Consider the following 24276-nt stretch of genomic DNA (forward strand, 5'->3'; position numbering starts at 1 on the left):
TGCGCAATCAGCGACGTGACAGACTGCTTTTCCAACCTTTTCTGAGTCAAGACACACACAAATATGCTAAACTTAAAACAAAAAAAAGAGAGAATTACACTTTGTGTATTTAAAACAACCAGTTTAGCCTTGAAGTACGCTATAGCATAATGCTAACGCTAATTAGCATCTATGTTGCAGTGCTATAAGAACTAGATTAAACAAACAGTACAGCAAACACATGTGTAAAGAAACTATCAGTACTCCAAGTCATATATTCTTTATTTTATGTGTCTATCCATCTGTCTGCCTTGAGCTGCCTCCAAAGGTGAAGGCGGGTACACCAGAAACAACAGCACAATGACCATTCAACTGATGCAGTTGCAGAAAAACTCCAATACTCTCAAATTTCATTTATATCATTACTGTATGATTTTATGAAATACAAAGAATATTATGGTGTGCTATTTTTCTTTCTTAACTCATTCACTGCCAGCACAGTAAAAATTAATCTTTGACGTCTATAGCCGTCTATGGCAGTGAATGTGTTAAAATGCCCATTAAAACTATTTTAGTTTTTTAGGGGGTTGGACTGGATCAAAAGCATTTCATTCATTTCAATGGGAAAGGATGATTACAGCCGGGGCAGTGTTCCCAGGTGTCTCATTAACATGTCTACGGCATACTTTTGTCAAAACACCCCAGGGATCAAGAATTATAGACGCATTTTTCAACATGTATCTCTGTATCTCAGAATGGTGAAATTGGCCTGAAAATACACTTGCCAATTAATAGACAGTATTAATGTATGGCCAAAGACATATAGCCCCCGCCCCCCTTGTAGACAACTTATGCTAATACTACAGCTCTGCTTTAAAAATCATTGGCCGAGATGCTTGGTGTGCGGGCAGGCCTAAAATTCTGGCCGGCAATCAAGTAGCAGGGTTCAAATATTCACATGAAAGCTTGGTCATTAAGAAAGACAAACTTGGTGGGCTTAAATGTTTTATTCAAGTTCTTTTTACAACATATTACACATTCAATTAGAGCGACGATAAGCGTTAAATTAAATAAACGTAAAAAAACAAAAAAACAAAACAAAGAGATGACGCTACAGTCAATTCAAATGAGGGAATGTTACATTGCTCCTAATACGGCTCATCAAACAAACAAGGTGTTTTAATAAGATTACAAGCCTTCCACATAGCGAGGAATTTTCAAATGGAACATTCAAGTCTCGGCCATCCCCAAGCTTGACATCTGCCGATCCGCCCGTTAGCTTGTGGTTTGGTTTTTGGAGGACAGGGGAGCACCTTTGAAGACCACCAGCCAACCAAGACTTGGTGAAGGTTGTGCAGCCATCCGGAAAACTCTATTGCTTTACTTGGGCTAACATTGTTGGTTTGATGCTTAGCTTAGCATGACGTACATGATGAACCGTGTTTCCACCAAGTAGTCTTGTTCTGTTCCAGAACGGTACAAATTCTCTGCGTTTCCACTGTCAAAAGTTATGAAGTTGAACAAAATATCTGGTTGGTAGCATATCTCCCTCACCTTTCTCTGTTGTGAGTGGGGCACAGATTTGGCCTAGTTGGAATTCAGTCTAGCAAAAAGTTAACAATCTAGAAAGGAAGTTGGTCAAGCTCACCAAACCTTCTGTTGTAGAAGCGTACCTTAGGTTCTTGCCAAACCCTGTTAGGAAGTTAAGCATTCTACCCTACACATTTGTCCGAGGTGGAATTCTGACAAGCAACAAAGTGACAAAAGTCAAGAAAATTTGGAACAATCTTGTCATTGCATCTCGGTAGCTAAGGCTTTTAAGTTGTTGGGTTTTTCCTCGAGTTTCCTGTCAACTGTCCATCTCCTTTCTTTGGTGTGTGCGCGTGTGGGGGGCAGCCCAGCCATCTGCCCCAAGTTGCCAAGGAAACAGTGTAGCAAGTACGACTGGTGTGTTAATTTTAGATGGAATTCTGCCTGGCAACAAAGCAACTAAAAAAAAAAAAAAAAAGTAAAGAAAGTGTCCAACCAAGTGGCTTAATTTAATTAAAGCCAAGCTAGTTAGCTAGCTAGCTAGAAAACTGTTAGCTGTTGTGTTTGTAAATGTTGTGTTGTGTCTGCTTGAGTGAAGCATATTGAGTTGCCTTGTGTATGAAATGTGCTACAGAAATAAAGCTGCCTTTCTTTGACTATTTCTAAGCGTTACCAAGATTCCAGCTAATGGAATTCTGCCTAGCAACAAAGCGAAAAACTCCTTAAAGAATCCAACCAAGTTTTCATTTGTGTGTCGCGTTCCTTAAGTTTCTGCCACTGCCCCCTCTCCTTTTTTTTTTTTTTTTGCTATGTGGGCAGTTCAGCCCTCTGCCCCAAGACTTTGGGGCACAAAAGATGAAATTCTGCCGGGCAACAAACAAAAACGTTGAGATCCAATCAAGTCATTGTGTTGTTCTGCTACAGCAGCTGACGCCAAAATTTACCACTACAAGAAATGCTAAAGTCAATAGCAACAAGTGTCCAGTCAAAAGATGTTTTCAATTACAGATGCATAGGTGAAAAAAGATATTACGACAGACGTTCTATAGCTCCCTACATTTTTCCATAATGTGTAGCTTAAAGAAAACGATTGGAGATAATAACAGTCTGTTTGACCTTTACAATGTTTCCGTTTATGAGTCATCTAGACACAAACGATTGCCACCCAAAGAACACAAGCTGGATCAGGATTCATCTTCCCAAGCATACCGAACCGAACTAGAACTTGGTGGAAATACGGCTTTACACACCAAAGCTCCCTTTGCCAGTCGGAGGGCAGAGGTGAGCGTCTTGGCATTTGCACAAAAGACAGAAGGAGGGTCAGAAGAAGGAGAGAAGGATGGCGAGGACCGCGCGGCTCCCCTGGAGAGCAAACGGAGGGTGGGGTTGTTTGAAGGACAAGTGAAGGGAAGCAGAGGAGGGAGGGAGCTGCGAGTCCGATAAGAAGAGGCTTAACGAGCGTAGTGGATTGTGCGGAGTCCTATTCTGCGAGGCCGCCAGACGACAGGAAGCGCAAGGCGATAAAAGCTAAAGACGTGATGAGGACGCGGGGAATGGAGTGACGGCAGCGAGATGTTTGAGGAAAAAAGGAGGACAGTCCCGTCTTAAGTAGCTCCCGTCCGCCGCCCGCCCTGCGGCCCCTTGACGTCATCCGTGCTCGTCAGTCGCCGGCCTGCCGGGCGAAACGGCGGACGGTAAATCCTACCCGCCGCCACCCAACACCGACCCGCTAACTCCTCCAAGAAATGCACAGCTGTTACAGTGAAGGCGGACAGAAATAGACGCCATTGACCTCCATCAGGGGCCAGAGGGAGCTCTGTAGCGCCCTCTATCGCCAGGCCGAGTCAAGGCAGCGGCAACAGCAAATCCAAACATGTTGGTATTATTTTTGCTGTATTTTTATCACGGGAAAAAAAATGTCATTCAATATAGCAGTTTTGGGGCTTTTTCTAAAAAAAATTTTTTTTTAAATTAAAACATAAATAAATAGACAGGTCTATCCCGTAACATTAGATTTTTTTTTCTCAAAAATGTCTGACTTTTTCTAGAAAATTTACAACTTTTTGTGGATTTTGTTTTCCATGAAAGTAATTTAACTTTATTCTGGGATTTCCCTGGCAGTTATCATGCCAAAAATGCAAGTTTGCACAAAAAAACTATATTTTTTGCCAAAATGTCCGACATTTTAATCTTGAAAAATGCCACTTTATAAAATTAACATTTTTGCTCATAGTTCTCATAGTTACTTCTTCTTCTTTTTTTTTTTTTATCTGCGAAAAAATATGCGCATACAAAATTTAGATGTTTCCTCAAAATAAAAAATTTTCCCCTGGTAAAATTATCTTAAAAAATAAATAAATCTGACTTTGCACATACAAAATTAAGATTCTAATTTTCCCAAAATAAAAATTCTATTTTTCCCCTGGTATGAACTCTTTAAAAAATTCATTTATCATCAAAAAAATAAAAATAAAAAAAATAAAATCTTTGTTTTTCCATGAAAACCTACAATTTTAATCAGGTATTTTGCCTTCAAAAATGTGAAATTTTCCCCTTGGAAAAAAAAAGCAAAATTTTTGAATGTAAAATTATGACGTTTCTTTCCAAAAATATCCAACATTTTTTCTGTAAAATATTACTTTAGTCTGATTATTCCATAAAAATTATTTCCATAAAAATGCAACTATATTGTGGCAATTTTCCCCCAAATTACGCATTTTATCTTGAAAAAAAACTAGACCCAATTCCGACCTTATTCTTGAATATTTAAATTCCTGTGAAAAAAATGCAACTGTATCCTTGTAAGATTCAGACTTTTTTCCCCAAAATAAAATCTCATTACGCTAAGATGATTTCATCTTTAAAAAGTCAGAAATCATATCTCAGTGGACGTTGCCCCGAGGTCCGGCCGGGGCTCTGTCACGTGCTTTCCACCAGATTGAGTCATAAAGGGGAAAAAAAAAAAAAGATTCAGGAAGCTCCGGCCCGGCCCGGCCCGGGGGCCGTCTGGCGGGCTCCTGTGGCGCCGGTTATGAGCGTCGTTAGGCCTTAAACACTTTTTTTTTTTTTTTACGCGTCGCCCGGTGAGTGCATAAAGGGACTCCTGTGAGGAAATTATTTGACACTGACAGTGCGGGAGGGAGGTGGCCATAGAGGGAGGGGGGCTATTCTTCTTATAGCCTCCCTGAAAGGAGGAAAGATAATGGGAAGTAATGACGACTGAGGGGAAAAGAGAAGGGGGGGTTCGTCAGGCAGACTAGAGAGGTGGAGGCGTCACGGAGGAGTCAGACCTTTATCTAAGAAAAGAAGAAGAAGGGTGGGGTGAGAGAGAGAGAGGAGATAGTGGTTAGAAGAGAATATTGAAACATCCGCAGGGTGGGGTAGGGGGCACAAGCAAGGGGGGCAGCGTCAAAACGAGGCTGGGACGAGATAACGCAGACGTCAGGACCAGAAATTGATGTAGATACGGCCGCACTCATTTATTCGAGGTGTTACGGCCCCCCTCGCCCCTCGCTACGGGCGCCCCCCCCCTCATTTGAGGGTGAGCTGCCGGGCGAGCCGCGAAAGGAGGCCGGGCGCTTTGGAGGGGCCGACGTCCGGGCCCTCCCGGCCGTTCTTACGGGTCAGCTCCAGCTCGATGGTCATCAGCACCCGCCCGGCGGCGTCCTCGACCGACCTCGCCGCGCCCCTTCCGCCACCCGTCCCCCCGTCCCGCCCGGGCTGGAGCAGCCGCCCAAGGAGCGCGCCCCAGCCCCGCCCCGTATCCTATTTGCGATCCTTGCGGGACTCCTGCTTCTTCTTCTCCGAGGCCTTCGGCTTGGCGGGGTCGGCCGCTGGCGCGGGGCCCTGTGGGGGAGCAGGGACAGAGAGGGGGGCGGGGGCAGAACAGGGGTGGAGAGTCACTTGAGGAGGAAAGGAGTGCCGGGGGGGAGCGGGGCTGGGGGGGATGCTTTTAGAGGGACAGGCGGCGCTGTGGTGAACGGGAGAGAAAAACATTTAAAAGAGAAGAAGAGACAAAGAGGTGAGAAAGGGGGCGGGGTAAGGGGCGGAGAAATGTCCTTTTAAGGGCGGGGGGAGAGAGTGAGAGGAGGCGGTGTCCAGAGCTGGAGGGGCGGGGGGACAAAAGAGGTAACCATGCATTAGGATGGGACACAGTGACAGGTGCGCTCCACACACCTGTACAACTCGTGACAAGTCATCAGCAACACACGCACAAACACGCATGTCTATGTACACACACAAGTATACACTAGTGGCGTGTGGTCATAATAAGCTATTAATGCGGTACATGCCCAAGCCCTTCAAAATAAAATCATTAAAAATATTTCTGTCAGTGTCCTCTAAAATACAATATCGTAGTTCTACTGTTTTGGTCTTAAATTCTTATATTCTGTCCTGTTTTCCTCACTGGGAGTGGAGAAGCCGACAGTTTGTTTCGTACATGCACAATGAGAAATTAAGTTGTGTTAGTTCCGTGAACGTTGTTTCTGTACGTGCGCCTTTTGAATGGCGAAAAAGCTGTGAGTCACACAGCGTATGTGACAACGCGCATGCGCATTATTGGCTTACTTGGCTTGTGCGGTAAACAGTCACTGGTTCAGTTCAAGTTCATCCCAGTGAGTGCCCTTTCCCCGGAGAACTTTTGAGGAAAAGAATAATTCAAGTGGTCGTTCTACTCCTCAAGTAGTCATCAGAAAAACAGGGAAGAATTTCGTCCTTCACTTTTCAAGCCAGGACGTAAATGGCTCGCTGGCTGTACAGAGGTGAGCTAACTGTTGATTGTTGGTTGAAATCGCTTGTGACTCTGCTGAGTTTGTAAAGTGATCTAATGTCTGCACAAGTGTTTGTAGTTAACAGGAAATGCTTTAATTGTTGCTCAGAAACAGTACAATCCAGCACGAGCAGGAAAAAAAAAAAAAGCACCAATAACAGCATCTCATGCGGAAGTGGTCTTAGTAACCCAGTAGCAGCTTTTTAGGGCATGTCGGACTACTGTCGTCAAGTCCAGTGCAAATAGTCCGAGCCAGTTCCGAATACTGTAAATTCCAACGAACGTATTGGCGAATTTGTGGGCATGTGATTTTGTCATTTCACTCACCACGGTGCTGGTTGTATTAATTAAAGTGTGTGTGCGCATCAATCTGTGTTAGTCCTGAATATTTCCCCTTTAATTTAATTTTATACCTATACAGTGGTATTAAATAATAATTAAATAATGTTTAATATTAAAATTAACAATAAAAATACCCCCAAATTTTTCACCTCGCTCCCTTATGGGCGCTCGCATTTTTCTCAGTCCAGCATGCCCACTCGAAAAGGTCACCGCTCGCCACTGGTATACACATAAAGCCCATCATGTTTCATTTTGTCTTAATTTTTCAAGATTATTTTTTTTTATTTAATTTTATTTTGTGAAAACATCATGTAACGTCATCACCAGTTGTCCTAAGAAAAATTGTGAAAATTGCTTTTTCATGAAATTGTTTTTGCCTTGTTTTTAAAATTGTGAATTTGGATCTAACACCCCTTTCAAAATATGTATTTTGTCTCCCCCCAAAAAATATTTTTATTTTTTTGTAAAATTGTGAATTTTATCTTTAAAAAAAAAAAAAAAAAAAAAACCCTACCAGTACTTAAATTCTCAAACTCTTTTTACTCAATTTTATTTAATGTAGGAATCTTTTAAATTAATTCATCTTTATTCTTGTAATATTTACCGGTTTCCTCTAAAATTTACAGTTTTGTAGAATTGCATTTTATCAAAAATAAATTCTGTAATATTTTGCCTCTCCTTAATAAATTTCAGAATGTTTTCATGAAATTTCAACTTTGCATCAATTTGTATTATTTTTTCCTTTTCAAAAAAATTCCATTTTTGTAAAATTATGACTTAATACGTAATATTTTGCCTTTTTGTAAAAAAAAATAAGTCACTTTATATTTGTATATTCTCCTAATTTCTTTTTCCTAAAAAAAAGACATTTAAATTTGTGTAAAATTCTTTCTTAAAATAAAAAAAAAAATCCTCTAATTTCCTCTAATTGACTTTATTTTCCTCAATTTTTTTTTTTACCTAATTCTTAAAAAATAAATAAAAAATTACCTCTGTAAAAACTACGACTTTACTCCCATTTCCAGCTTTTCCTTATATGGCATTTAATTTAAACACAATAAGACTTTCAAGTTGTAGGACTATAAGTTCTTATATTGAGAAAAAGCCGACATTATTCATGCAAGATTAAATTTTTTGTGCTGCCTGTTGTTGACTTGTTTTCTCTCATTTGTGAGCATTTGAAAACGTGCGCAAATCGACCATCTCCTGTTTGTAAAAATAGTGTTGTGCAAAGTGGAAGTGGAGCGTGTAAAGGCCGCTTTTATGAAGCCTTCTCACTATGAGTCCTTTCAAAGCACGGACCGCTGGCGGCGAGGAGAATTTAAAACACGAGCATCAGCTTGACGAGCACGCCGGTGGTCTCTAATCAACCCCCCGCTGAGAACCTCTAATTGGACTCTGATCATCACCGGGAAGACCAAGAAGAAAAAGAAGAGGAGGATGTGGACGCGGCCGCATCCGGAACTGCGGCGGTCCGGACCTTCTCCCCCTTGAGGCTAAAATGGAGGATGGTGGAGGAGGGTGCGGGGGGGGGGGGGGGGGGGGGGGGGGGGTAAGCAAAAGCCTGAAGGAGGCGGGAGAAGATGAAGAGTGAGTGCTAGTGATTTCCTGTCCGAGCGCATCACATGACCTGAAGGAGAAAAGAAGGAGGGGGAAAGGGTGGGGGGGTAGATGGGCAGATGCTCCTCCTGGCCTGCGGGGGGGAGTCAAAGGTGAGGAGGGAGGAAGGGGGAGGAAGAGGAGTTCCAATCGATACAGAGCGCCAGATGCAATTAGAATTCCTCAACGCGTGCGGACATGTGCGACTACATGTGTGTGTGTGTGGGGGGGGGGCTGCAACAGTGTGTTTCCGTGTGTCTAAAAGAATGCGCGCGCTTGAGTGTGAGTGCATTTGACACCCTTTTGTGTGTGCGTGTGCGCGCATGTGTTTATACACGCGTGTGCAGATACGTGTGTGTATGAGACTGTGTGTGAGCGCGCTCGCATATATGAATAAATCGCTTCGAAAACAGGAAGGCTGACATGCGTGACAGCGTCGTCACGGCAACCAAGCAACGACCACATTGGCTTGCGCGCACACACATGCGCACACACAGGCCTGTGGCACTGGAGAGTAACCTGACAATCATCTGACAGTTAAAAGAAGAGGAAAAAAAGAAGAAGAAGAAGAAGACAGAGAAAGTGGGGCCATGGTTGGGGGGGGGGGGGGGGGGGGCTGTCGAGTGACGGTGAGGAATGTAAAAGGCAGTTTGGTGCCCCCTTTAGGCGTGAAGCATAATAACAAGAGGGACTTTGTTTAGCTTTTTGTTTGAGGACTTCAATGATGAGATGTCACTCAAAAATGAAGACACAAGATGGTTCAAAAGAAATCGGAATCTTATGCTGGCGGTAATCCCAAATGTAGCAATGTTCAAAATCTATTTGGTTCTTTTCATAATGTCACTGTACTCAAAATCAAAAGGCTTCTGTTTGTAATGTCACGATTGTTAAATTCAACTGTTTGATATGGATTTTTTTTTTTAGATATCGATGCCAATATTTGGCAGAAAACACTTTTGATAACCTATTAATCGGCTATATATATATATATATATATATATATATATATATATATATATATATATATATATATATATATATATATATTATTCTTTAATGTATTACTGTCAAGAAAAAGACGGCAAAAATCATCAAACTCATTTAAGAAGGGCTTATGTGGGCTGATTCCATCAGACAGAGGATTGCATTTACATTTAAAAAAAAAAAATTCATCATGGCAAGGAAGTCAAAATCTACTGATCAATTTTCATAAAGTCACAATGCTCCAAATAAATCGGGCTCTCTTTACATTTGCTGAAAATCAATAGCTTACCTCGACTAAAACGCAACAGGCTTCATTTTCAGATTGTCACGACACTCAAAATCAATAGATTGCCTTTCATAATAGCATAACAGTCAAAATCAACAGGATTCTTTTCATAATGGCACAGCACTAAAAAAAAATAATCAGGGTTCTTGCTGCTCAAAATCAAAAAAATTTTTTTTAATATCATTCTAAATTCATATTGTGACGACACTTCAAACCGATTTCTTTTCATATTGATAAAATGCTCAAAATGAACGGGATTCTTAACATCACTACAGTCCAAATCAATGAGTTTTATTTTCATAATTGCGGGACGCTCAAAATCAATGAGGTTGTTTACGTGTCGCAACACTTGCAGCCATTTTTTTCTTTTTTAAATAATGCCACAATAACTCAAATCAAACGTGTTTTTGCCGCGACCTTCCGCTCTGAAAAGTTGAGTGTCAAGGAACAACTTTGTTAAAATCACACAAAATCAATCAGCTCTTTCTTGATTGCTTATTTCATGTGGCGGCGATGACAGCGTGTGATTGGGCGAGGAGCGGGAACGGGAGGAGTGAGAAAACAAAACAAAACAACGTGTGAACTTGCCTGTCTCTGCTGTGATCCCTCCTTCTTTTTCTTGCCGTGTTTGCTGGAGGACAAAAAACACAAAACAAACAGAAGTCAGGATGTCTTTCTGGCGGTGCCGGGCTAATCTACCGGCGGGATGACGGACGGCGCGTCATCGCATCCTTGCGCTGGATTATCCGGCGGATTACAACGGAGATGAAGATTACAATCAGGCTAAATCACTTTGCGCGCATCCACATCGCGTTCTTGTAATAATGTCACTAGAGCCAAAATCAGTATGATGCTACTAATTTAAATAACCATGACAAACATAATCGGTTGAAAATCATCTTTAAATAAAAAAAATAAAAAAAAAACAGAGTTTAGGTCCCTCAAAACCAAATTGTAATGTCATGACACTCAAACTGTTAAAGCCCATCCCCCCAAAAAAAATCCTAAATACAAATATGGGGGCTGACTGGACCAGAGCTAGCGATGAGCAGGCGGTGACGACGAGGCGACGCAGGTGTCGGTGCCCGGGAGGGGCTCGGGCTTGGGATGCAGCCCGAGGCGGCCGGCGCGCAGCCGCAGCGTCCGCTCGGGGCCCCGCACTGACCTGACGCTGAGGCTGAAGACGCGGCGCGCCACCAGGAAGCGCATCAGGTAGTAGATGACCACGATTAGCAGCAACAGGCCCAGGACCGCGCCCACGATGGAACCCGTGATCACGCCCGCCTGGATGGGCACTGCAGCGCAAGGAGAAGCACGGAGGGAGGATTAAAAAAAAAAAGAGATGGCAAACAAGTGATGACAAAAAAATTTGTGCTGAAAAAAAACAGCTATAGTAGTCATGAATATTTTGTAACTTCGAAATGAAACCGATAAGGTGATGTTAAAAATGTGACCGTAAAAAAGTGACGGTAGAAATACTGGTGATAAAAATCTATGATAAATTAGTGCCGAAAAAAGTAAGAGTATAAAGTGATGAAAATAGAAACTGTAAATAGATCATGGTAAAAACCATCCATCCATCCATTTTCTTGACCGCTTATTCCTCACATGGGTCACGGTGGGGGTGGAGCCTATCCCAGCTGGCTTTGGGCAGTAGGCGGGGGACACCCTGGACTGGTTGCCAGCCAATCGCAGGGCACACAGAGACGAACAACCACCCACACTCACAAGCACACCTAGTGACAATTTGTAGCGCCCAATTAACCTGCCATGCATGTCTTTGGAATGTGGGAGGAGACCGGAGTACCCGGAGAAGACCCACGCAGGCACGGGGAGAACATGCAAACTCCACTCAGGAAGGCCGGAGCCTGGACTCGAACCGGAGTCCTCAGAACTGGGAGGCGGACGTGCTAACCACCGTGCCGCCCCATGGTAAAAACCAAAAAATAAAAAATACAAAATAAAAATTCAGTTAAAAAATGTGACAATACAAAAGTGACGATCGAAAAACCAGCGATGAAAAGCTATGATAAATTAGTGCCAAAAAAAAGTAAAAGTAGAAAGTGCTGAAAATGGAAAAAGTAAATAGATCATGGGAAAAAAAAAAAAAAAAAAAAAAAAAAGATTTTTTTTTAAAAAAAAATTCAGTTAAAAATGTGACTATAAAAAAGTGACGATCGAAAAACCAGCGATGAAAAGTTATGATAAATTAGTGCCAAAAAAAGTAAAAGCAGAAAGTGATGAAAATAGAAACAATAAATAGATCATGGTAAAAAAAAAAAAAAATGTTAAAAAAAATTCTGTTAAAAAAAAACATGACGATACAAAAGTGATGATCGAAAAACTGACGATAAAACGTTATGATAAATTGTCACAAAATAATTTGGGTGAAATTTGTTCTCCGCAATAGGATTTAAAAAAAAAAAAAAAAAGTAAAATGAGAAACAGTAAACAAATCGAAAAAATTACATAATTACAAAAAAATTACGTAAAAAAAACAGGATTGTAAAAAAGTGACATTAAAACTTTCAATGGTTGGAAAAAAGTGACGAAAAATCTGACAAGTGACGTTAATCAGGTGACAATAGAAAAACTGATGACAAAAAAGAAAGTGAAAGAAAAAAGTGGTAAAAAAATAGTCACAGTAAATAAATTTCTGATGAAAAAATAGTGACATAAACAATGTGATGACAAAAAGTTATGTTAAAAAAATGTGTTGGTAAAAAAGTGATGGTAAAAAGAGATGGTCAACCTTTGATGTGGTAAAAAAATAAAAAGTGACTGTAAAAATGAGTCAATAAAAAAGTGACATTATGAAAGTGACAGTAGAATGCAAAAGTTGCGATGGAGAAGAGAAGAAGGTCGGCAGCTAAATCAAACGATAACAATCTCAAAGATAAATCCAATGACTTCCAATGAGAGATATCATGCATTATTCATTAAGCACTTAATGGATCAATGATGGCGGCACGGTGGCCCAGCGGTCGGCACGTCTGCCCCACAGTTCCGAGGGGTTCGGCATTACAATTAAAACCAGATTGGAATGTATCAAAACATTTTGACAAAATTGGAAAAGTTAATAAAACAAATTTTGTTACACTGACGTTTTTTGTTGTTGCTTTTTTTTTCACAAATTAAACTGAATTTCTTTTCATAAAGAAATTGTACAATATTGTACACAATTGTACAAAATGAACAAAATTGTTTAAAAAGGTTTTTAAAAAATTAATGTACAAGCAAAACAAGAAAAACTTTGCCGTATAAGTAGTGCATAAGTTTTTGTCCAAAATGTATCAAAATTGTAGAAAACTGGTCATAAATCTGCAAAATTGTAAAATAAAAATGGGGCAAATGAACAAAATCCACAATTTCTATGAATTAGATTATCTTTTCTACAAAAATAATAAAATAATTATAAAATTTGTGAAAAAATTACTCACAAATCTACAAAATGAGGAAAATTATTTTAAAAAGGGAAACAGGTATAAATATAACAAATAAAACCAAAACATTTTTCTGATTATTAAATGACTTTTTATACAAAATTGAACAATAATGGACTACATTGTGCGTACGTGTTTAAAAAAAATAAAAAAAAAATAAAAAAATAAAAATAAAAAAAAGGGACAAAAGTACAAAATGTAAGAACAAAAATGCATTTTTACCAATCAAATTGTGTACCAAACTGTGCAGTGCAATGTTTATTTATTTTTTATTTATTTTTTTATTTTTTTACAAATTCTTGCAAAACAGTCTACATTTTTACCAATTTCATAAACAATAAACTGACATAATTTTACAATTTTTTAAAAATGTATTAAACGTTTTTTTTTTAATGTGGAGTAGTTGTAAAAATGGACGATTCCATTAAAAAAAATAAAAAATAAAATAAAAAAAAATAAAAAAAAAACTCTGGCATGCGTGCAGGCATCTGACCTTTCTCAAAGACGAGCAGTCGCACACTGGAGGGCCGTCCAACGATGTCAGGTGGGTTCTTGGCGTCGCAGGTGAAGGTCCCGTTGTCGCTGAACTCCAAGTTCTTGAGCAGGATGGAGCCGTCGCGCCGGCTCGGGTCCCCCACGAACTCCAGCCGGTCCCTGAAGGGACCCTTGTTGTCCACGTAGGCCATCCCGCCCGTGTAGTGGAAGATCTGAAAGCGTTGTGTCATTTAGGGACACTTCCACTACGAGCTCCAACATCAGGGTTGTCAAACATACGGCCCGTGGGCCAGAACCGGACCCTCAGGGAGACGCTTACTGGCTCGTAAGGACAACACAAATTGCAGTTGTTGCTAATTATGCCCACTGTAGGGTGCAATGACAACCATTTTAATGACATTATGATATTTGGCTGTTACTCAGAATTTGGAGCAAAAATTTGGCCCTCATTTTTGTTACTACATTTCAGATCAACCTGCAATAAAATAATAATACATGGGAGTAATTTCAGAATGTACTTGTATGTATTTATTTGCACCAGGAAACAGGAAATATTTTGCCCTGTCGTTATTTATAGATTATTAACTCATTCACTGGCAGCCATTTTCACTGAAGCAAGCCCCTTCGTTCCCAGCTGTTTTACTGGATTTTGACTGATTTTGCAAGGCCCACAGAATACTGTGTTCTATTGCTATAAAACATGAAACCTACCAAAAGAAAGATAAGAGTCTCTTCTTTCATAAGGGAAAAAAAAGTATGTATGTATCTGTTTCCGTTTAGCAGCAATTAGCATTAGAATATTGTTTCATCATTATTCACAAACCTGTTGAAAACACTGGGAAAAAAGAGCTTGTTGCAACATGGCCCTGACTGTCCTCTTATACTCTGCTGCCACCTGTTGGCTGTTTTTTGTAATAACTACCATTGCTTTAAGCGACCTCTTCAGATCAGAAGCTGCATCAAAGCCTTCTGTATGCTACAGCATAAAAACATGGAAAAACGTATAAATACATTTTTGGGAGTGAAGGACAAAGTATCAAAAAACATATTTATACGTCTTTGGGCTTGAATGAGGTAATATTGGTTTGGCCCACTTGAGGTCAAATTTGGGTTAAAGGGGCCCCGGAATTAAAATGAGTCTGACACACCTGCTCAGCATGCTTATTTATTATATACAATTTGCAAACAGGAAAAATGGCTGGAATGGCTCATTCAGAGAACTACTATATATAATGTTTCATAATTCATTCTTATGAAATTATATTTAATTATGCATTAAATTTATGGCATATTTTTAAATGAAATATAAATATTTAGTTAAGTACATATTTAGTTCCGAGTTTTTGATGAAAAGTTGCTCAAAATGTCCTTTTAATTATTTTTTTTCATTCAAGCACTCAGTGTACGGTAATCTTTATAATATTGTTGAAGAAAAACATTGAAGAAGTAACTTTACTACTACCAAGTAAAATGCATTTTCGTACGAACTTGCACTAAAACATACTTTAATGATTCTTTATATAGCACTACAGCAGCAGTAAGGAAATATGAAGCAGCTGCTAAAATGTCCGCCAAAGGAGAAGAAATTTGAATGAGGCCACGCCGGGACAGTTGCGGAAGGCGGACGAGATAATGAAAAAAAGAGGAGGAGGAGGACAGGACGGAGGAAGATGAAAGTGGAGATTAGAGGAGCGACGAGAGGACGATGAGAGGACGATAAGTGGGCGAGGGCGAAATGAAGAAAAAAAAAAATTGCAAGCTAATGCATGCAAAGTGCAAACGTGATGATGTTAATTAATAAGTGACACCTTCAAGTTTTATCAGCAGGGATGCGTTTTTCTTATTAGCACCATCTTCTCTTCACTGATTGACTGGGAGAAATCACATGCTTCAACCGCATTTTCTATGGAGACCAAATATGGCTCCAGACATCTATTTTCTATATCTCGTCCTCATTATATTTGTATATGAAGTGTGTTTGTGTGCACTTGTATTTACAGAGATGCTGTCCCTGGCCCCATCAGGCCTGTAGGTCCAAGAGAAGGTGACGTCCTCAGAGGTCCAGCGCCAGGAGAAGAATGAGCAGGAGAGCCGCACCTCGGTGCCCACCAGGGCGTGACGCTCCCAGCCCGTGTAAATCACGATGGCTTGGGACGGCTCGGGCACTGCGCACAAGGCAAGATGCAAAAGTCAGTTCTTGTTACATAACGGTTCCTGGCACTAAAAATCTTGGACTTTTCCCAAGTATGCAAACCAAGTGTTCTCGCCACCTATCCAGCAAACTGCGGACATCAGTCAACACATCTGTATCCTTAATTAGCCTAACCTGCTGCACATGCTTTCCATCGCTATCTCTCAGTCTTGCTAACCTGGAAAGATCCTGGAAAGATTTTGTTTCCTTAAAGGGATACTTTACTTATTTAGCCATTTTTGGCAGTCAAACATTAACATTTTGCCTATAATAAATGTGATATTTTCATTCTTTTTCATGTACCTTTTTTCGTGTACAAATAGTCCCTTTAAGAATGCATTTTGCATCTTGCTGTCGACTGAAAATGACATCACAAGGGCTCAGGTAACCAATCACAGCTCAGCTTGTGAATGTCACATGACCAAACCTAGAAAACTGGTGAGCTGTGATTGGTTACCTGAGCCCTTGTGATGTCATTTTCAGTCGACAGCAAGTTGTAAAATTGTATGTGAAAAATAATGAAAGTATCAAATTAATTATAGACAAAATATTAACTTTTTATTGCTATAATGGGCTAAATAAGTGAAGTAATCCTTTAATTTAAATGCACCATATAAGGGGGAGCAGGACACGCAAAAAAAGGAGGAAATATCGTATAAAGTGAGCGCATACGTGATCATCCAAATCAAAGCATAATGTAGTGAGAAAATATTGAATGTGTCACTAGTAGCGCGTGGATGATGATTGATGCTAATTGCCTTTCGGGCACTAAATCAATATTTCACCGGCCGGGAAAATATGAAGCTGTCAAAAAATCTGAGTGCATGGAGTAACATTTTAATAATGCGGCGCAAAAAAAAAAAAGGGAAATAGCGATGTAGCTTTTGTGGCGAGTCGAGTCGTATAGCGAGCGAAAGGGTCACGGTGCGTCAATTAAGGAAGACGATAGTGGAGGTCATTAAAGTGGAGTCAATTAATCCTCGCTAAGCCGCTTAGTGGTCGTTAAGGACGAGGTGCTGAGGACCAATCAGCAGCATCAACGTGACCGTCATGTTTACTAGTGCGGAGGCGCATATTTGAGCATGTAAATTTGAAAGCATTAATGGTTATGTAAAACCACGTGTGAAGGAAAATACGAGTCTTGCAAAACATCAACTACAAAAAACTTTTTTTTAGAAATCTAAAAATATATGCGATGAAAGCTGAATATATCAAATTACTTTAAAATAATTAGTATTTTTGTTTTAATTTACCAAAATTAAAAGCCACAAAACTAATATTGTTTCATTCAACTAACATGTCAAATTAATTTATTATCATTCTAAATGATTAAAAAAGCTAAAAATATTTCTGATGAAAAGCTAACATGTCAAATTAACTTAAATTCATTTTGATCATTTCAAAAAGGAATTATTTTTTTATTTTTTATGAATATTTTCAGAAGCAAAGTTGATCAAATGTTTTCACTATATCGTCGCTGTCCATAAAAAAAAAACAAACTGTTATGTGTATTTATGTATATGCAACGCATATGTTATATCAGACCCCCCCAAAAAAAAACAATACAAAAAAAACAAAAAAACAAAAAAACACTAGGGATGGACGAGTACCAATATCAGGAATCGGTACCGATACAAGTCCTGTGTTAAAGTATCGTTACTTGTGGAGGCTGCCAATGCCAGTATCGCCCTCCTGTGGCAATTTTACAATCACAAACTAAGGATGCCCATTAAGATGCAATTTCTGCAAGTATATGTACAGATATAGTAAAACATAATCGTAAATTGCCATTCAATTTCATGCAGTTTTAAGGGAAAATACTATATTGGAATACAATAGCTATTTATTTAAAATTATCTGTTTTTTGTTTTTGTTTTTTTAGGTATCAAAAGTACTAGTATCATCGGTATCAGCGACTTCTCAAGAGTTGAGTACTCCTACTGGTATCGGTTTGGGAAAAAATGTGGGATCAAATATCCATGAAAAAAAGCATGCACAAAATTTGAAGATACTTGTTTCTCATTGGACATCGTAGATGCACAGACATGGCTTTTGTCACACAGCACCAAATCCATATTTGACACTGGTTTATCAATACTGTGTCATAACACAAGTTCAACTTAAAAAATATGAATTTCTGTCACAAACCATTACCAATAAACATTTTGACATCACTTCCATTCAAGAAAATATTAAATAATTGCACTAAATGCAATGTACAGACACATTATATATAATTACTGTGAAACACATTTTTTTTTGTTTTGGCTCCTTTTTTTCTCACTAAAAACACTAAATTTGAGGCTACATACAAACAGTGCATATCATCAATGAATTAAAAAGCAAGTATGTCCAATTTTAAATGCAAACCATGGAAAAAAAAAGTGTCCGCATTAAAATAAAAAATAATAATTTTGGAAATGAGTGCACATGCACACTGCATATTGTCATCTAGCACAAAGCAATGTCCAAAGGTATTTATTTTTTGTCCCTTTTCAGCCAGAACAATAAGTTTTTTGGTTTTTGTCTTAACAAAATGAGCAAGGAAACTTGTATGTGCAAATGTGTTTTGTTTTCAACGAAGACAAAACACATTGTGTTCCCGCATGGGAAAAAAAAACTCACACAAAGACTTTAGTCAATGTCCAATAATTAACAATGAGCCTCCCAAAAAGTGTTCATTTCAATGGCAAAATAAAACATTACATTGTTTTTTTTGCATAAAAATAAACGCAAATATGGTGACAATTGCACACTCCAACATTTACATACGTTTCCCTTTTCATCAAAAATATTAAAAAATATATTGTTTTGTCACCATGCTAAAAACGGAGATGCATGTTTTTCATTGGATATGCAAAGCTGGCTATATATTGTCGATTACAGAAGCACATACTTGGCTTTCAATACTTGATGCAGGTGTACGGGTGCGGTTTATTTACCTGCGGCCAGGACGAGGAGGGACGCCAGCGCCACCAGGGTCAGCATGATGGTCTGCGGCAAGCGTGCACTTCCCACCGACGCGGAGGACTCAACAGGGGTGACAAATACACACAAAACGCACACAGACACACAAGCGAGCGGTCTCGGTGGCGTAAGAGTCCCACTCTGCAGGAGAGTGTGTGAAGAAGACAACCAAGGATGGAGCCAAGAGGCACGGGACAGCAACAGGAGGCCCGACGGTGTGAGGGGTCTTTATAGGGGGACACACCCCTCGCTCGGCCCCGGCCCTAGGGACCCTCCTCCTCCTCAGCCCCCACTTCCACGGGGGCCTCGCCGTACGGCCATCCCTGACAGAGACACACCCTCCGGAGATTGTGACGTTAACCCCTCAAGTGTTAAGACAGGAAGTGACTGATTGTAGGAGCTCAAATTTGAGGAAATACTTCTTTTAAGTGCAACAGCTGTGCTTAGAGAACTGTAGACCACTCTGGACAACCTTGGACGAGTCACCTTGGACCAACCTTAGGACACTCTGGATGACTCTATACCACCTTGGACCACCCTAGTTGAACTCAGATGACTTGCGGCGACCTTGGGCCACCCTTAGACGATTCTTGACAACTTTGGACCATCCTGGACAAGTCAAGATTGTCATGGATCAAGCTTAGACCAACCGACTTTAGACCAACTTGGACCAAACTTCCCAAAACATGGACCATCCTGGACCACCTTTAAACCTCCCTGGACAAGTTGAAACTGCCATGGACCAACCTTAGACACCCTGGAGCACTTGAAACTACCTTTCACGACTCCTGACGACTTTGGACCATGTTGGACCACGCTAAACAATTTAAGATCGCCGTGGAACAACCTGAGACGAACCTAGACCACGTTAGGCCACCTTTGAAACCCTATGAATCACTTTATATGAGATTGGCCCACCTTGAATTAACCTGGACGACTATAGACCACCCTGGAAAACCCTTAGAACCATCTGAATCACTCTAACCCCCTTGGAAAAACCCTTGATTAGGGTTCACCAATTCCAGTCATGATGTTTCCACCCACTAGCACACCTGACTCATATAATCAGCTCACCAGCATGCCTGATAATAATCCTGATCATTAGTATCAAGTATGTTGGAAGGTGGAATCATCTAAAACCTGGAGGACTCCGGACCCCGAGGATCAGAATTGGTGAACCCTGCCCTAGATCAACTTGGACAACTGAAGACCACATTGGACAAAACTCCCACCAACCCTTGGACCACTTGAGATCAACTTGAGACCAACTTGGAACCCTCCAAACCACCATGAACCAATCTGTGACCACCCGGACCACTTGAAACTACTTTGCACCAAAATATGCGCACCGTAGACCACCTTGAACAACTCAAGACCAGATTGGACCACTTTAGACCAACACTGGAGAACCCTTGGCCCTTGACCACCTTCTTCCACTTTTGACTACCCAAACTACTTTCGGCCAACAAGGGCCAACCAAGACTGCCTTAGACCAATCTTATACCACACTCGCCACACAAATGAACTGATCCTTTTTTTTTGTGTTTCTCTGTGATTCTATATTAAATTCTTGTGCTGTATTAAATATAAAATAGACGTTGAGAAAAAAAACATGTTATACTCCCCAGTTGAGTTACTGAACAAAAGAAGCTAATTGCATTTTTGTGATTTTTGCAGGAGAGTGATCTAAAGTTTTATGGCAGCATTATGGGGGTTTACGTCTTGGATTAATGATTACTTCTTGCAGATACTTGTTTTTACAGAAATTGGGGTTTTCCTCAGATATGACCATTTTGCAAATAGGCCTACTATATAATGATTTTGGACTTGTATCATACTGCATAGTCCTATTGCACTCTAGTTCTCAGTAGCTCAATTGAGCAGAGTTCTGTTGGTATTTTTATGGGCGCTAAGTGTGGCGGTAGGGCATTTAGGTCTGGGTCACAGCGGTCCAGTCCGCTCAGAAGTCAGAACAAAGGCCGTAAAGTCTTTACAGTCCCTCCCGCCAGATTCCTGCTGACACAATGGAGCGCGAGGGGGACGGGGCCCGGGCCCAGGCCCTCAATGGTGCTTTCTCCTGCTCCGCTGAGACGCACAAAGATGCGCATTGAGTGCCCCCACGCCGGAACGTGTCGCCGCCGCCGCCAGCCCAGAAAGTTGAGGCTAGGACAACAGGAATAGAGACAAATGAAGGACAACATGGGCAGAGGAAAGAGCACGTCTGACATCTTGTTCAAGGGTCCCAAAACATATACACTAAATGTATGTACTAATGGAGCCAACAACCACTAAAATATCCCCGTTTTCTCCTTTATTTCTCACCAGTTTCCTCACTTTGTATTATTGTGATATACTGTAGCTACAACATCCAGGGCACGCTGCTTCTTCCCTGGCAATCGCACCATATGGTTTGTGGTTCAATTAAAAAAATATATGTATATATGTGCGTCAAAACATCGTTTACTGATGAGAATACCAGAGGTCAGAGTGTTGCATGGTGTGCGCCTGTTTTAGGGTGGTCCAAGATGGTTTATTGTGAGCCACTTTGGGCTTGAGTCCTCCAGGGTGGTCTGAGCTGGTCTAGTAAGTAGACCAACCCTAGCCAAGATCACTAACCACCACTCTGGACCAATCGACACCACCACCTTGGTCACCTGATGTTTCCTTCTTTTCTAACCTGCTGAGTCATGAGTCTTGAACGATGACACCATGTGGAGCACTGCTTAAACAAGTAAGAGCACAAATTGCATTGATTGGATGCACTTTTTGTTAAAATTTCCCATAGCTGCACACGATCGTTTGGAAGGAGTAGCGTTCAGACTAAAAGGTTAGTAGCAGTCATTAGTCATGATGCAAACACCTGAGGGACACATGAGTGATGACGGTGGGGGTCAAGGAAGACGAAGAGGTCTTGATCATCATGCTCATCCTGGCACCTCTTTCATGCTTAGAGGTCCTGGGGGGGGCTGGCGGTAGACATTTTGTCCACTGGTGACAAATCACCGCCTCTCCTAATAGAGTCCGCCGACGTCACCGCACAACCAAACGGACCATCTGCCACCTCGCTGGTTAAAATGGAGACAAAAAATGTGGCAGATTGGTGGTGGTCTGTAGGGGTATGAGGGGGACTGTGGAGGGGGCTACAGAATTTGCTGCCAGTGCTACAGAAGCTGCATCACATGCAGAACGAAGGCCTCATTGTTCCCTCGGTGACACTGACATCATGATACAATGTAGACTTTGATCCAAGACGAGCCAAGAACACCTTGGATCCCATTTCATTGTATGAAAAAGAATTTGGTTTCATGAAGTGTAATTATTGAACGTTGGAAAAAGGCAAAAGTCACAACAACAAGTGTGTTCGAAGTGGTCTACTCGTTTCCTATTGTTTTTGTAATTTACCAGTTACTTTCATTTATTGTAAATACTTGTACTTTAGTGTGCAATTTTCTCTTGCCCTGCCTTAGACCCTGACATCGGGATTTGGGGGAGAGAAACTCCCCACCCCACACCTCGGCTCCTGCTCTGAGAGGTGGTAAGGTCGCAAGGATCAAAGTGAGACTGATAGATTCTACAAATGACAGACTGGGGACAGGTTTTAAGGAAGAACCAACTCCCCGTAGACATCCACCTGTGGCGTTTCATTTCGTGAAATGGACTCCCATGCTGGTTTAACTAACATTGTACGGCGCCGAACTATGTGGTGAAAGTTGCCCACTCTGCATCCATCCTGCATAAAACTTGCTGTTCTCTCACAAGGACCTGAACAACAAAGTTCACAGCTGCTTAACCCATGAAAGTCCATCTCTGTGCCTTGTTCCAGTTCAGAGGCCACTCCCCTCTGAGAACATCCTCTTTCAACATTTTGACTTTTCTCACCACCTTTTGATGCAGGGTTATTAAGGTATGTGGCAGACCAATTACTAACTGGCAGCTGCCCTCAAATTGACGCCCTTGGGCTATCGTCTTTTTTTTTTTTAATGTGTAAAGAATGGATTTCATTGGGGGAGGAGGAGCCCCTACAGTAAAAAAATAAAGTCCTTGACATAATGAGATCCTAAAGGTTAGTGGCCAACGCCATGAAGAAAAACACTATTGATATTCCGAGAGCTTCGGCTCGGGACAATGGCGGCGTGTGTGCCTCCCGCTCTCCCTCATGGGTTGGAATGGCAGCGATGTCACAGCCAGCGCCAAGATGGAGGGATGAGGAGGGATGGACGGATGAGGAGGAGGAGAACAAAGCCTTTGTTACCAGGGATGAGGAGGGATGGACAGATGGAAGGACGAGGAGGCGGAGGAGAACAAAGCCTTTGTTAGCACAGTGGACAAAGAGGCCATTGGGAGGGGAAGACACAGACACCATGACGGACAAAAGTCTTGGGACGACGTCCACCTACAGGAAGTGGAGAACAGAGGACAGACGCGCTTCTAGGAAGACCTGAGCTGAACTGATGCAAGCTGACCAGCTGGTCTTCTGACCAACGCATCCAAGTGGGACTTACACACCTTGAATTCAATTCAAGGAGGAGAAGTGGCAGTAAAACAGGCCAAAATCCAGATGTCAGATGACAGTTTGCTCAGATTTTTCTACTAAATTTAAAACAAATTGTATCCAGGTTCATCTGTGTTCATTAAAAATTGTGAGTAAACTCATCAAAATCATCATTTCATTATTCGAACTTTTAATGTCTTGTTTCCGGCATGCCACGATTGCTCTCATGTAAGTGGGTACCTTCCCGTTGCGACACACTTCCCAGACCAACTTTGAGCACCCTGCGCCGCTCTGGAACAGTTGAGGCCGCTGTGCAGCGCATTCCGATAACAACAGACTTGGAGCACACCTCATTCCATATTTGCATTTTCAATATTTTCTGCTCTGCTGCCTGCTTGATTTCCATTCAGCAGCAACAACAGCGACGATGGGGAGGAGGAGGACATTTTGGAAATTCACTCACACGCACACTGATGCACACAAATGGACTAACACACAATACAGACTCGCAAGCATGGAGCACAACAAAGACTCCCACTTATTCTCACACATATGCGCACATACAAGTAGTCTCTCTTGCACCATACATTTACACACAAGACTTTTACATACACATATCCTCTCACAACACAAGGTACCAACACACACACACACACACACACACACACACACACACGCAAAACCAGACACACATTCACTGTGTCAATCTCTCTCACTATTTTGGACCAACAGACTCTCACACACTCATGGGAAGGCCTCCCTTCCTCTCGCTCTCTCACACTTGGACAAACAGTAGACTAGAACACACACAAACTGTGTCCCTCCCTCTCGCACAACGCTTGTACCAACAGACTCTCACATAAACAGGACTAAGATAGACTTTAGACACTCTCGCAGTAACACACTCGCACATATATACCATCTCTTAGTAATACAGTCTCTCACACACTTGGACTAACACACTGCATCCCTCACTCTCACGGGTATGATCTCTCAAATCTCTCACTCTCACTCTCACTCACTCAACCCCCACACAGACAACACAACACACTCACTCACTCTCTCAAACAGCCCATCTCCCTTTCTCTCACACACTAATACATACGCTCGGACTAACACACAATTTATACACACTGCGTTCCTGCCTCTCTCAATTAAATAAACTCACACATATGCATGCATGCTTGCACGCACAAG

The 24276-nt window shown here is 41.2% G+C and overlaps 1 protein-coding gene across 3 annotated transcripts; it reads right to left on the minus strand.

Annotated features, from left to right (window-relative positions):
• Nucleotides 1-971: 971 nt before the first annotated feature.
• mpz (myelin protein zero) lies at nt 972-18804 on the minus strand. Of its 3 annotated transcripts, none has more exons than XM_077525721.1 (6): nt 18563-18801; nt 15428-15594; nt 13428-13641; nt 10657-10786; nt 10080-10122; nt 972-4805 (listed from the first exon to the last, which is right to left on the minus strand). In XM_077525721.1, exons 1-6 carry the CDS (start codon nt 18606-18608, stop codon nt 4794-4796), a joined length of 612 nt encoding a protein of 203 aa, XP_077381847.1. In that variant the 5' UTR covers nt 18609-18801; the 3' UTR covers nt 972-4793. The 3 variants fall into 3 exon arrangements, with proteins under 3 accessions (XP_077381847.1, XP_077381828.1, XP_077381838.1); XM_077525702.1 differs by lacking the exon at nt 972-4805 and adding an exon at nt 4824-5355 and having other exon boundaries at nt 18563-18804; XM_077525712.1 differs by lacking the exon at nt 972-4805 and adding an exon at nt 5458-5612 and having other exon boundaries at nt 18563-18803.
• Nucleotides 18805-24276: the final 5472 nt, after the last annotated feature.

Source organism: Festucalex cinctus, chromosome 1 (assembly GCF_051991245.1).
Source record: "Festucalex cinctus isolate MCC-2025b chromosome 1, RoL_Fcin_1.0, whole genome shotgun sequence".
Taxonomy (NCBI): Eukaryota; Metazoa; Chordata; class Actinopteri; order Syngnathiformes; family Syngnathidae; genus Festucalex; species Festucalex cinctus.

Bases quoted from the DNA above. Each gene is read 5' to 3' on its own strand.
- mpz (XM_077525702.1), bottom strand. From the start codon at position 18,608: ATGCTGACCCTGGTGGCGCTGGCGTCCCTCCTCGTCCTGGCCGCAG. The intron at 10,123-10,656 runs GTCAGTGCGGGG...TTTGTCCTCCAG, and splicing joins GTCTTCAGCCTCAGCGTCAG to CAAACACGGCAAGAAAAAGA. The intron at 5,356-10,079 runs GCAAGTTCACAC...GCTCCCCCACAG, and splicing joins AGGGATCACAGCAGAGACAG to GGCCCCGCGCCAGCGGCCGA.